Genomic DNA, 13,763 nt, shown 5'->3' with positions numbered 1-13,763 from the left:
TTGCAACACAGTATAATCCTCTACTCAGTGTTTATCAGCCTGTAGGTATTTATACAGAGAAGTGTGTATGTGTAGTGTAAAGCCAAACCCCAACGTTTAGATGTGAGAGAACAGACACTCAGCATGCGCTTGTCAGCTTGGCTGCGAAAGAGAGTGAAGCACCTGCAGGGGAGGCACACCTGTTCACCCCTGAGCCCATGACCTTGTGCGTGTGTCTGTGTGTGTAAGAGAGAGAGCTAGAGAGTGTATGTCTGTTCACGTTTCACTGAGCATGTGTGTAAGTGTGTCCGCTGATCAGGGGCGAAGACAGTAAAGTAAACACCAACACTGACTCATACAAGGCTAATGATTTACCTGAGTGGCTGTATTTCACCTCATTTCAGACGAGCACAAGCTCTCTGTGTGTGTGTGTGTGCGCGTGCACATTCAGATAAGAACTTAACCACGTGCATGATATTTTTATAAATGTCATGGGAGGAATGTTTTTTCTTTTGTTTTGAAGCCAACATGAAGCAGCCATGCTGTTGTTGTTTCCAGTTGATCGGCCTCACAGGACAAGGTCACAGAGTCTACCATGCTCGAGTTTACATGTTAAGGAAAGTGGGACCTCTCTATTTTTTACTGGCACACTCGAATAACAGAAAAACAGATAAGGATAACACCACATGGCTCCTTTTTGCTTCCAGGCAACCTGTTTCCCTGCAATGAATGAAGCAGATTATTATTATCTCGGTGCAGACTGACAATGGTAAAGCAGCAGGATGTTCACAAAGCACATCTATGTAATCAGTTCTGTAAATCAGCATGCTGAGGGAAGTGCTAAGGAGAAGGATTGTATCTTGTGTTTATGGGCGCTTATCACATTATAGTATGCTCAGTATGCTCATATACCAGATTTCATACCAACCCAGATGAAGATGAAAAATAACAGATGCATTCATCAGGGGGAATCAGAGCTAAAACAAAATGGATAGTCACAGCCACAGATTGGCTATACTGGCTCACAGGTCACAGGGGACGTGCTTAATTGCAGGGACATAGTTTTAAATGTGTGTTTGCCTAAAGCCCTGTTAAAGTCTAATCCCGCTGATTTAGAGTTGTCGTTGGCTCCCTGAGATAGGTGGGCTGACATCGTGTGGCAATGTCTTTTTGGAGTATGGCTTGTTTTTCTTCAGAGCTTACACTAACTGCCTCAGGAATGCTGTGTGTGTGTGTGTGTGTGTGTGTGTGTTTGTGTGTGTGTGTGTGTGTGTGTGTGTGTTTGTGTGTGTGTGTGTGTTTGTGTGTGTGTGTGTGTGTGTGTGTGTTCCTCTGTTAGAGACAGGACGTGTTGAATCTCGATTTCAGAGTAAGGACTTGTAAAGGGTCTTCAGAAGTAAGAAAAAACACATCACAGGATAATTAAGAAAATTTCTTACGGCATTTGCAGTCTTTGCTAATTGAAGTGTTTGTAGTATATGAATCATGTGTATGTTCACTTAAAATAAAGCAAAATACAACAAGACATTTTCATCTGTAGAAAACACAGACAATAATACAATTTCCCATGAAAATGCCATAGAAGTCATAACAAAACTAAGAGTGTTCAGCCAATTATTTTTTGTTGGAGATAAAAGGAGAAAAGTCAAAGATTCAGATTCACTCTTGGCTAATCATTTGCACCAAATTTCAAGGCAAGCCATCCTATTGATGCTACAAAAGACCCCAGGCGGACTCTGATCCACTTTCATTTCTTGGATATCTTACACTGGTCAAAATAAAAATTTAGTTTTTTGGAAAATGTGACGTAATTCATGTTGGTTTTTAGCAACTTTCTTGATTTGATGTGGCCTTGTGGTTGTTAAAGGTTTGATATGTAAGTTAAATACCTGAGGTTTACAGTGGATCATTCTCCTGATGAGTGTTGAGGGCTTTTTTTGTGTTGAATGTCACCGTGAAGGTACCTAATAACCTAATCCTGATTGCAGTGTAACACTAAACTGAATTTAGACCCTTCCTCCTCTCTAATCCTCTATTCAAAGCCAGTGTAGCTGTTTGGGAAAGACAGGACATTGACCTAAATTTAATGACATTTCAGATTCATTTTCAAATACTTGTCTTTTTTCCAGAGACACTGTGACAGACCAACAATTGTAGTGAGGAGTAGATTGAAAAGCTTTAAGCCTCAGGCATGCTTAAAGAGCAGAGTGGGGATTTACAGGGATTAAACAGTTAAAGTGTTAAATTGTGCCCTCCATTCTCCTCATTGGGCCTAAGGGGATGTCAGTGGATTTACAGACAATCTTATTGCAGTTTTCTGTAAATAGAAGGCGCGAGGCGAAGAAAAACATCTTCAGTATCCAAGCGACGCAGAGGTGATGATGGCGGAGCTTCTATTTACAGAATCCTAATCAGAATCGACCGCTAAAGCTCAATGGATTCTGTCACTACTTTGGCAATTTCAAGGAACAGGATGGTGTTTGACACAGATACAAATGCCTTTTATACCCAAACAAACTGATGATGTCTCTGCGGGCAGGCAGTGTAGGTGGCAAAACATAAAAGATCACGGCTATCTTGTCGAAAGTTATCCTGCGTTGATAAGCAGAATATCGTAAACATCGACTTATCCAAAATGAGTTAGATAACAGAGAACACAAGTGTTTCGATGAAGCTGAAGAATAAAGCTTGCGGCTGAATATTTCTCTCGTTTATAAAGAAAGTTTAGCATGTAGCCAATGTTACAGAAAACAAATACTAAAAGATCATGTTGGAATATCTTAGCTTCTAACAGAGATAGTAAGGGTGCATACCATATCGATCACTATGATTCCCAGTCTCACTTGGGTTTCATATCAAAGAAACACAAAACATTCATTCATGCGTTCATTTAAGTATTGACTAACCATATTTCACTGCGTAAACCTTCAGCATTGAGTTTGTGCCTGACTACGCCCAGTTAGTTGATGATTAATAATTCATAGTAGCAAAGTGCTGCACACACATGGAATGAAGAAACCAGAAGGTCTGTAGGATGTGGACAGCTATCGGTAGCAGCAGCAGCAGCCTCACTGATATTAACCAAGAACACAAACCCAGAACAAAGCAACACATCCCATGATAAGCAAGTCAGCACAAGCAGCTGATGTAGAAAACTTGCGGCCTCTGACATCTCAGTGGTCGTCACGGTCTAACATTGCCAACATCACAAACAGGAACTCTCCCGTCCTGGCTCTTGGTGCGTGTTTGAACCCATCGGTAGATAAGATAAGTTACTGAAACACAACGTTGCTGAACACCAGCAGCTGTGGCAGCTTGATTATTCCTCAACAAAGCCATATTGAAGTGGGATTGGACTGCTGCCAGGTGAGCTTACTTATAATATGCTGTCCAAGAGTCAGCAGCAAGTGTTTGCAGAAGCTTGTACTGTCTTTGCAATTTAGCAGCGCAGCAGCTGCATTGCAGGCCAAAACACAATGGTGTATAGTTGGTTGTGGAAAACAGAAAGTCATTATTATTATTATCATTATAACTGTTACTGTTTTTTTTTTTTTTTTTTTTTTCTAATTGACCAACAACATGCTTAAGCTCAGTCATTTATTAATTAGGAATACAGTTTTTCTTCCCCTCCACACACAGTGTGCATTACTTTAGAGGATAACCAATATTGCTAATTACACAGCCTCCAGCCTTCTCTGAAAACTGATCCTGGTTCATGCAGAGAGAAAAGAGAGCAGATACTCACCACAAAGAGCTGTCATACTGCCAGGAGCCTTTTTTTATTCCTGTAGGCCTTTGATGAAAAGACATGCTGGGGCTATTTGAGGGGCTTAGTGGAGACAGACAGCATGGGTTTCATGTTTTGCTGTGATTTTTGTCTGAACTGCGGGTGTGACAGGTCACAGGTGTGAATGAACTGTCACATAAACCAAACTCCCTGACGTGTCTGGCTGTGGAGTCATACCTGATTTGAATCAGGCATCCCGGCAGACGCCACAGGATCACCCGTGGAAACAATGGCATCTCAAATGTTCATTTGTTTAAGGGCGGGGGGGACGTAAAAGCTTTTTATTTCACAGTGACAGCACGACATGGAGATGCTTTGTCAGTGATTTGTCTGGAATTAAATCTGCTAACATGGACAATAAAGAGCTGTTTCTCAAGTGTGAGAAAAAAGTGTTTTTTCGTTTGTTGAGTTTTGTTGAGACATCGTCCCTCTTTTCTCATGCTGTATTTTCTCTCTTCCGTGCCCCGGTCTTCAGGAGTACTGAAGGACTACCTACGAGAGCTGCCCTACCCTCTGATCACCAAGCAGCTGTATGAAGCCGTGCTGGAGTCCATGGCCGTGAGGCCTTTGCGTATGGGAGCAGCGGGCTGCGAAAACGACCAGGCCGATTCGGAGCACACGGTCAGCCTGCTGGAGAACCTGCCGGAGGTGGAGAGGGTGAGGAAGATAAGCTGTACATCGTCTGCTGGATGTCATCACTGTGCTGGCATATTGTCACAGAAGTGGTTGTGAAAGGCATAATTATGGCAAAGATAATGATGGTTATGATATTAAGATTACTGTATTTCATTTTTGTTACGTAGGCTTTTCATTTGGATGATGGTGGTACACTGACCACATGTCCTCTTCTCCATTTCTTTTTGAAATCAATCTTTTTTTTTTTCTTTTTTTTCAGATTAATAGTAAATAATAGAAAGTAAAACTTAAGTTCTAGTCAAGAAAATAATTGATACCAAACGAAAAGAGAACTTAAATTGGAAACCATAGGAAACAAACAACGATCCCAGGTTGCGCAGCTAGACTTTTACCCCCTCGCCCACCAGGATGACCCAGATATTCCTTTTTTCTTATACTAACATTGTAAGGTCCTTTGAGTATTTTTTTTTTTTTCAGAATCAAAATGATTTCTAACAAAGAGAAGGTTTTCAACTGCTGATTGTATTTTCTTTCTTTTTTTGTGGGTCTTTTTGCTCTCTGCTACGGGAATAATGTGAATGATTTGGGGCTCCAGGTGTAAACAATAGATTTACTTTGCTACAGAGCTTTTCCAATAGGTTTTTAGCAATGCTGAAAACCGAACTGTTAACCTACTTTTTTGTTACAATCAGTTCAAATGTAACTATTTGCAGCGTGCCGCCGAGTCCACATGACATCAGACATCTCACTTTAGTGTTAACGTAACATTTATCTTTGTATGCAAAAAGTGTTATTTTCATGTCTTACATGAAACAGCTTTCACCACCACTGATGACATGTTAAAGCACATGTTGCAGTGGAGCTCTGCTGCTGCCGCTGCCAGTGGTACTACTACAACTACTAATCATAATAATAACATGTCTTATTTGTCTGTGTTTGCGCACTCTTGTACGAATCAGATGACACTGCGGAAGCTTCTCGACCACCTGAAGCTGGTGGCGTCCTACCAGGAAGTGAACAAGATGACGTGTCAGAATCTGGCAGTCTGTTTCGGCCCAGTCCTGCTCAGCCAGCGTCAGGAGGCGTCCTGCCACACCAACCGGGTCTTCATCGACTCCGAGGAGCTGGCCAGCGCTCTGCACTTCAAAAAGCACATCGAAGTCCTGCACTACTTGCTGCAGCTTTGGCCAGGTGATTAGCTTTTTATTGTCGCTTCCTTTGAAATATTGAACGTATTTTGACATTTTAAAATAGGGTGTCATGGTTTTATAAAAAAAAAAAAAAAAAGGAACAACTGTGTAGTGTGTGTACCCGTCTGCCTCGGGGTCTCATACAGATCAGCTCTAGCTCTGTGGTTTAGCTGTACAAAGGGCCGTTCAGGGGCTGTGCGGCTTTCATCATTGAGGTCATCCAACACTGGTGCAAATTCAGCTGATAGCCATTGGCTACCATCTGTTGGCTCCCCAGAGATGAAAAACTCCACAAACTGTTTCATCATGGTGGACTGACCCAATCAGTGTCAAGCCAGTAAACCATAATGTAAACCAAACTTTTGAGGCGTGGCCCCCACCAGCCTTAGGATAAATCACCAACCAAGGGCAGATACCCCACACCAGCCTCTCTCAGCACAGGTCGTCTGTCTGGCTGCACAGCTGCTCCCTGCCAGCTGCAGCTGTTTGTTCACTGAGAGACATGAAGGAATCCACAGATTATTCAGGAGCTGAGTGTAATAGAAAAGAGCTGTCGTCTCTAGAATTTGTGTTGGTCAACAATTAATGCAAAATGACTTTGTCTCTGATCAATGTGTAAGTGGCTGCTTTGTGCTATTAAAGTCTCAGTTACTCTAGGAAATGAATAAAAATATTATTAAATTGACCTGTGAGCTCTATTGTATGCAGATTGAAGACATACTGCTGTTTGAAAATGTATTAATGCTATCAGGACAAAACCCCGGAGTGCAGCTGTTGGCAGGTTGCCTGATCTACCCTACTTTAAACTATCGGACATTCTTCAAGGGGTCATTACCGTTTTCATAAACGTTTTTCCGTTTTTCTCTTTTTCAGTTCAGACAAAGATATTTCAAAGTGCAGTGATATGCTATTAAGTTTGGTTCAGTGTTTCCCAACTGCACACAGTTTTCAAAATGCACATGCATGCAGTAGTTCCACCTCCAGCTTTAACTGGAGCTGCTGATCGATGCTGGATGAAGCACTGACACTGTGTCTGGTCTGGCCTCTAAATTTAACTGCACCCTCTAACTCCCACGTCTGTGCAAACCACTAAAGTTGAGCACCCTCCACCCTCCTGTACAGCGACTGGGGAAGAAAAAGGGAGAGAAATTTAATAAGTCAGCATTTGTGAATCCTTTAATTGCAGGTACCAAAGTAGAGTGCAAGTGTAATTTTAAGAAGATAAATAGAAAAGTGCATCAACATTTTTGTCATCGAGGCTAGAATACAAGTGTAGATGGTCAAATGGAGAGACGGGAGGAAGTTGTTTTTAAGCAAAGAAGTTCATTTCAGCTCCTGTCTGCAGATTAAGGAGGGAGTGCCTATAATGACCTTGGCAAAACTTTAAGTCCAGGTCATGGTCCAAGTTCAGGCCTCTTTTTATTCCCTCAATGATATCTCCCTTCTGTTTGCTTCCCAAGCTCCGTGCATAGGATGACTGGACTATAATTAAAGGCCTTCCAGTCTTAACCTTAACCCTCGGCCCCTGCGGCTTCACCCCAACATTCAAAATGATGATGGGATATTTCCAGCAGCCTCGTCACACCTTACGCACACACCTAACCCACCCCCGAGGCATTGTCACTTCGGCCTCAAGCGTGCATGTCTTCGGGAAATTGCAGGGTCATCTGAAAACTTTCAGCACAAAACCATGGATGCTAGTTTTTACAGGAAGCGTGGTGAAGAGGTTGAGATCAGAGTGAACTATGCATATCACAGTGTACGAGCAAGGAGATGTGGGCAGGTGGTTAGACACGCTGAATAACAGGAAAAACGGCAGAATGTATGAGGTAGTGGTGAAAGCACAACTGCACTTTGCATTAGAATGACACTTTAAAATCAACCAACAACACAGCCCTCTCTCATTTAGCTTTTGGATACCCTCTTACTCAATTGCCTGGTTCCCATTTTTCAACATAAATTCAGTCTCACTCATCATTGAAAAATGTTTCGCTTATTATACCAAAGACACAAATATGTAATTTTAGTGCCTTTTTAATCATTTCATGTAATCACTTCACATACACAGGAAATAAGAACATAAAGCCTATCGCTCCTTTTGTAACACAAGGTGTATTATTTTTGTTTTTATTTCTGCCTTCATTATCTTTGCTGACGGCTAATAACTTTAATCGTGTCATCAGTGAATCATGTCTGAAAAGAAATAACACTGTGCCTCTTCACAGAGGATAATTTCTGTTTGTTTTAAGTGATAATTGCTTGAGTCTTTAGCCTCGGGAGAGTTGCAAAGCATGCAACCACTGCAGAGAAGTACCATATCAGCACCTGCCACTCCTGATGAATTTAACAAAGGTCTACATGGATTGTGATACAGCAGTTTTTTGTTTTTTTTTTGTCTTCATGTAATTTTGGAAAAGCTGTTTCTGCCGCTGGAAAATGAATCCTCTGTCAACCCCCCACTGGAGACAAAATACTTTTTTTTTTTTTTTTTTCATATTTGTATGTGACTTAAAACCCTAACTTTTAATACTTTTTGTGTGTTTTTTTTATTTTTATTTTCATCTATTTATTTATTTTTTGTTCCTTTCCAATCCAGTAAGGGAGAGCTAGAGCTGTCAACAAGCGTAGGTACACTGAAATAAAGAGAGACAGGTAACTGGACTGGGCTGGTTGTGGTGGAGTGCTCACTGTTCTTCTCTGTAGCACAGTCAGATGATCTTTTCATAATGTCCGAACAGGATTTCAGTTTGCTGAATTGGAAAAATACTTTAATGGCATTTCTGCATGTGTTTGACTTTGAGCACGGCATGGCATGTTCATATTTTGGATTGTGTAGTTACTGATGGTGGGGGTGGGGGGGGGGGGGGGGGGGGGGGGGGGTTGCATTTAAAATTATGTTTAAAAAAAAAAAAACAAACAGTATATTTTTGTGATCTTTGCCTCTGCAGATATTTTCAGATTTTATGTCCATGTTTTCACATATGTGGCTCTGAGATTTTGGGAAAAAATCCAGAGAAAAAAAAGGATAAAGAAAAAAACATTCCCTTAATATGAAATATTATGAAATATTAGCGACTGAAATCTCTAAATCTTGTACAAACAAAATCTGAAATATCTGCATGGCTAGACATTCAAAAGGGTCGAAACAATGTTACGGTCTTCCTCTTTCTTGTAATTTGGGATAACTAATAGTTTTGAAATGAATATTTTATAATTTTGGGAAATATTCTTTCCAAAGATAGAACAAAATCCACCAAACAGCAATTCAAATGAGGTTCCTAATGTTGTCATCTGACTCTTAGCAAGAAAATGAACAAACATATTTCCCAAAATGCTGAGCCATTCCTTTAAGATATAAGTTGCCTATGTGCTTTACATTTGATTAACTTTGCTTATCTCTTTTCCTTTCTGCTCTTTCAGTTGTGGACCCACAAGGCCAGTCCTCCTTCCAGCCCTCTGCACTCTCTTTGGTACCAGCCTCATCAGACCTTGCGGTGGCTCCTCCTCTGCGGCGGAAAAAAGAGCGCCCCCAGGTCCTAAACCTCACTGAAGCAGAGATGGCAGGAGTTCTGCGGCCCAAACCGGGCCGCCTGGACAGCCCCAGCAACCGTTACGCTGGTGACTGGAGTGGCTGTGGTGAGAACTACTTCCCTTCTGAAATGCTGCTGCCACCCAGCAAGGAGGAGGCAGATTATGATGACGTGCCCTCTGAGGATGCAGAAGCAGTCGAGGATGGAGAGGAGAAGGCTGAGAGTGCAGAGGAAGAGAAAGCACAGAAGGTCTCTAGCCCTACGCATGATCCCGCTGAGCAGGAGCAACCTCCAAGAGAGGGGGTGGTGAAGGAGGAGGAAGAGGAGAAAGAACAGGAGGGAGAGAATGACACTTCGGGCAGCATGCCGCCCTTAGAAGATGAAGATGAAGAGGAGAGGGTGTGCGACCACATCCTGCCACCTTGCCTGCCGAAAGAGCACACGTACCAGGCCTACATGAAAATCCAAGACATCAGTCCTGTGCTGAGCAACAGAGTCAATCTGAGAGACCTGCAGGAGAGCATCGACACCCTGATAGGAAACCTGGAGAGAGAGCTGAACAAAAACAAGCTCAATGTGGGGTACTGACTCTGCAATGGTCTCACTCACACATTCAGACACACACATACTCATTCACTCTCTCACGCTTGGGGAAGACCTTCTTTATGGAGGTGCTTCAGAATACAGTCAGTGTTTCCATGGAGATCCTGTGAGGTCACCATGAAAATGTGGCGTGCAGTGCTGCTGTGAAACCAGAAAGGATGACAAGAGAAGAAACATGACGGGGCACTTCTTCCATTTGTACCTTACCCATAGACATTCCTAATGTTCTTATTTTCCTATGAGTTTGTCGACTGTCTTACTTCATGTTGTTATTATTGTTGGTTTGTTTCAGTCCAGTTCTGTGTTCCACGTTGTTATTGTTGCTTCTCTTCTTATTAGAAGAACCCATTGACCCCTCAGGGGTTTAAAAGGTGCCTTAATTGTGTGAAGGTGGTATGTTCGGATAAAAATCCACCCTGGAATGAAAAGCATTCCCTCCTGTGATCCTGACTTAGTGTTGCAAAAAATACGATAACCTTTATGATATATGAAGAGTTTTTACATGAAAAAAAGGTAACCAGGGAATATATTATTAGCAGGTACGAGTCGACACTGGGTACTGTGGCTTTTCATTTATAGTCAATTTGATGTCGACGCTAACAGAGTAAAGTTACATAGAATACAGTGAATTGAACCTCTTTTTAAATTTTCCATTCGGTGCTTTCAGAGTTCTCCCAATTTTTGGCAGAATCTGAGGCAGCATTTGAACACATCTGCTCAGTGCTGGGGAAAATCTGGGAAACGTTAAGTCAATTAAGAATGGGTTTCCTACAATAATAATGTCATTTATTTCAGAAGAATTCTGCTTTGAGAACAAGACCATCCTGTTGGTCAAGGCCACCCATCTTTTGGCGGCGGAAGAAATATGTTCCGATATTTTCCTGAACCCCGCTGATATTAACAAGAACTTTAGTCTCAAATAGTAAATGCAACGATTCACAGTATTTATTTCTTTCAATTCAATTTGTTATTTTCTATTGTTTTTATCATATAACCTCACTATTTCATAAATGAGAATGTAATATTGCTTTTCTGTGAAATTCTGAAGGCAGCATTAAAATACAGACCAAGATCACAGGAGGAACTTGTGCATATATGCTTTCAGGGTGGATTTCTTAGTTTAAGGCAGCAGAAAGCTTTTCTACTGAGGTATGAAACACTAAATGATGTACAACAATAATGCACTTATGAGGCAGGCAGTAGTCTAGATTGTCGTTATAGATCATGCAGTAAAAGCTCTTCTGGCTGTGGAATGAATCGAGGTAGAATCAGCCACTGACACCTCGTCTTAAAGAAAAAAAAGAAAAATTAGGAGTCAGAAAAATATAATTACTCCGCGAGATTTTCCGGCATCTAGACAACTATTTACATTCATACACACCTGTAAGATCTGGATACGCAGTAGGATCTCTGTTTATCGCTGTTCAAGAGGTGTAGATGTGTAGCTGCGTTTGATCTTAAGCAGGCAATGAAAAAATAAAGCGTGTGTTCATATGGCATCGTATTGAGTTTTGGCTTAAAAGAATAGTTCAATGTTTTGGGAAACTTTATTCACTTTCTTGTGCGCACTACAACAAAAAGATCAGAATCACTCTCATGACTGTACAGAGAAAATTAATTAAGGGCCAGAAGATACAGCAGACACCCTACAGTTTTGTTTTTTTTTTACTTAATAAATATATATCTTTATTAAGCGTGTCCTCCAACACATCAACTATAAGAAGTGGACAGTCTTTCAGCTAGTCCTGAGGAATCGTTCATTCTGAGTTATATTTACCTTTGTGAGTTTTAAGCATCTGGCTTTGTTAGGGCCGAACCAGCCAGGTGCCAGTTTGACTTTACATTAGCAGCCCAATGATAGCAGCTGCTGTTACAGGTGCATGTACATAATGATTCATTTTTTTCAACTGGCTACCCTCATCAAATGTAAAGTAATCAGCCTTCCAGCACCTTTAGTTCCCAATAATTCAACAAGTTGTATCTTATTAGTATAAAATCAGATGTTTTACAGGATTTATATGCTCATCTTGGTTACTCTGGCTCCTGCTAAGTACTAAGGAGTGATATTAATGTTCTCATTGAACTCCTCTCAAGAGCTCAAAAAAGCCTTTTCCCAAAACATCAAACTATTCCTTTAAAATGCTTCTGCTTCTCCCAGCTTTTGTCAAAACCATGAACCATAGAGAGCCCAAATGTGAAGCACAATATTCAGAGCAGCATTGGGAAGCGTTACCAGTGGGCTTCAGTTAGTGTGAATTAGCTAGCTGCCTAAATCGGCAAAGAACGTTTTCAGCAATCCAGGGATTCAGAATGATCAGTATTTAATCTATATGTATGTGTATATAATTATATAAATGTATTCGGAGTATAATATTTTTACAGCTTCTATTTCAATGGCGTATTTAAATACTTCCGATGACCTCGTAGTTTTTATTTGTAGAAGTAGTCGCTTTCCCTCCCTTCGAGCTACCTGTACACATCTTAATGTGCTGGACTAATGGTACAACTTTAGCTGTAAAATATATGATAAAATTGTGCTCTTGCAGAAAAAAGTGATATTGTTATTTTTGTTATATTGTGTATATATTTGACATTGTTTTGTGTCTCCGGTGGACTACGCTGTGTTCATGTGTGTATTTTCTTTTTTAAGGTACTGAACGTTGCATGGTCAAAAGCTTTACTGACATAAACAAGGCTCCTTCTCATCTGCCTTTGTATTTGATATTTATGTGTAAAAAGAATATTTTGTTATGTATGCTTGTTTGTTTGTCACCCTGTACCTCCAATAGACAGATAATTGCATTATTCTCCAGAGGACTTAAAGGCAGACAGTGACACAGTTTGATGCAGGTCTGACTCTGTAACTTAATGAATTAGTTGTCTGGTTTGTGAAAATCCAAGAACACTTTTGAAAACATACAACTGAGCCCCAAATGTTCAGCTTCAAAATGCTCCAGCCCACAGTTCAGCAGATCAAGATATTTTTTTTTACTTGGTTTGAACTTGGGAATTTATGCTTGAAAAGATGGGCAAATATTCTATCTTCACCTGAGGATGTATTGCCTAAAAATCAAAATATTCCTGTAGCAAATTTATTAGAGGATAAAAATTGTATATAATACAACTTGTGCTTTTTAAAGTGAGAGTCCACTGTATGTTATCCGATGCAGCAAAAACAAAAGAACAGCAAAATAGGTGAAACTTATAAAGATTGGCATTTAGTGGGGAGTTTGCTTTTTTCCGTTTATGCAATTTTCCGCCTTCCTTCATGATCAGTCCATGATCACGGGGAAGCTGTGACAGCAGCTGTCAGCCTGAGCAGTTCTGGTGATAGTGACTCTCAGTGGGGTTCCTTTCAAACCATCTGTGCGCTCAAGCAGCACTAAAACAAATCGGGCCTCATTTAAAGAAGTCAGCCTACAATGTCAGCTGGACCTTGACCATGTGATCATCTGTTGAAACTCAAAGATAGTTTTTTGTTTTTTTTTTTTGAGGGGGGGGGGGCTGAAAACTGCCAACACACATTTCAAAGATCCAAATGAATGGTTTTAATATCAGAGTGACGGCCAGTTTCGTCATCAACACATTCCTCTGTCTCTCACAGAATAAATCTATTTCAAACACCTGCATCGCTTTTCATCTGTCTTGCCCACTTTGTCCTTTGGAGGGAAAATGCCACGTGGAAAGCATTGCAAAACAAAACTGAATATTGCTTTGTATTGATCCTGAGAAATGTATGGTCATAATAAAGTATATTATTTTACATTCACGTAGGCCTCTTTTTTTAATTATTCATTCTGCAGAGGAATTCCAAAGTCTTCTCAGTCCTGCACAAACCATCAAACCTGGAATTCAGTCATTTAAAATAAAAATGTGTGCATAATCTGGTGACCTTCATGTGGCTCAGCAGTTGTGTAGCTGTTGCTGCACAAATGCTGCACTCTCCCAAACACTTAACTTGTAAACCGATGGAAAAGATTGCTTCAGTTTCCACACAGTAGACTTTTTTGCTGTAGTTTCTTCCCAATGCTGTGGTAG

At 40.8% G+C, this 13,763-nt stretch overlaps 1 protein-coding gene across 1 annotated transcript in view; it reads left to right on the top strand.

Annotated features, from left to right (window-relative positions):
* Positions 1-13,494, top strand: part of syde2 (synapse defective 1, Rho GTPase, homolog 2 (C. elegans)) — a 42,056-nt gene extending 28,562 nt beyond the window's left edge. The window contains exons 6-8 of the mRNA XM_029500395.1: positions 4,242-4,423; positions 5,362-5,593; positions 9,013-13,494. Of these exons, the coding sequence (XP_029356255.1) occupies positions 4,242-4,423; positions 5,362-5,593; positions 9,013-9,710 (1,112 nt within the window). The 3' untranslated portion in view covers positions 9,711-13,494. The remainder of the gene's footprint in view (positions 1-4,241; positions 4,424-5,361; positions 5,594-9,012) is intronic.
* The last annotated feature ends 269 nt before the right edge of the window (positions 13,495-13,763 follow it).

Source organism: Echeneis naucrates, chromosome 4 (assembly GCF_900963305.1).
Source record: "Echeneis naucrates chromosome 4, fEcheNa1.1, whole genome shotgun sequence".
Classification (NCBI taxonomy): Eukaryota; Metazoa; Chordata; class Actinopteri; order Carangiformes; family Echeneidae; genus Echeneis; species Echeneis naucrates.
Note: the sequence above shows the minus strand (reverse complement) of the source record. Positions and strands in the feature narration are given on the sequence as shown.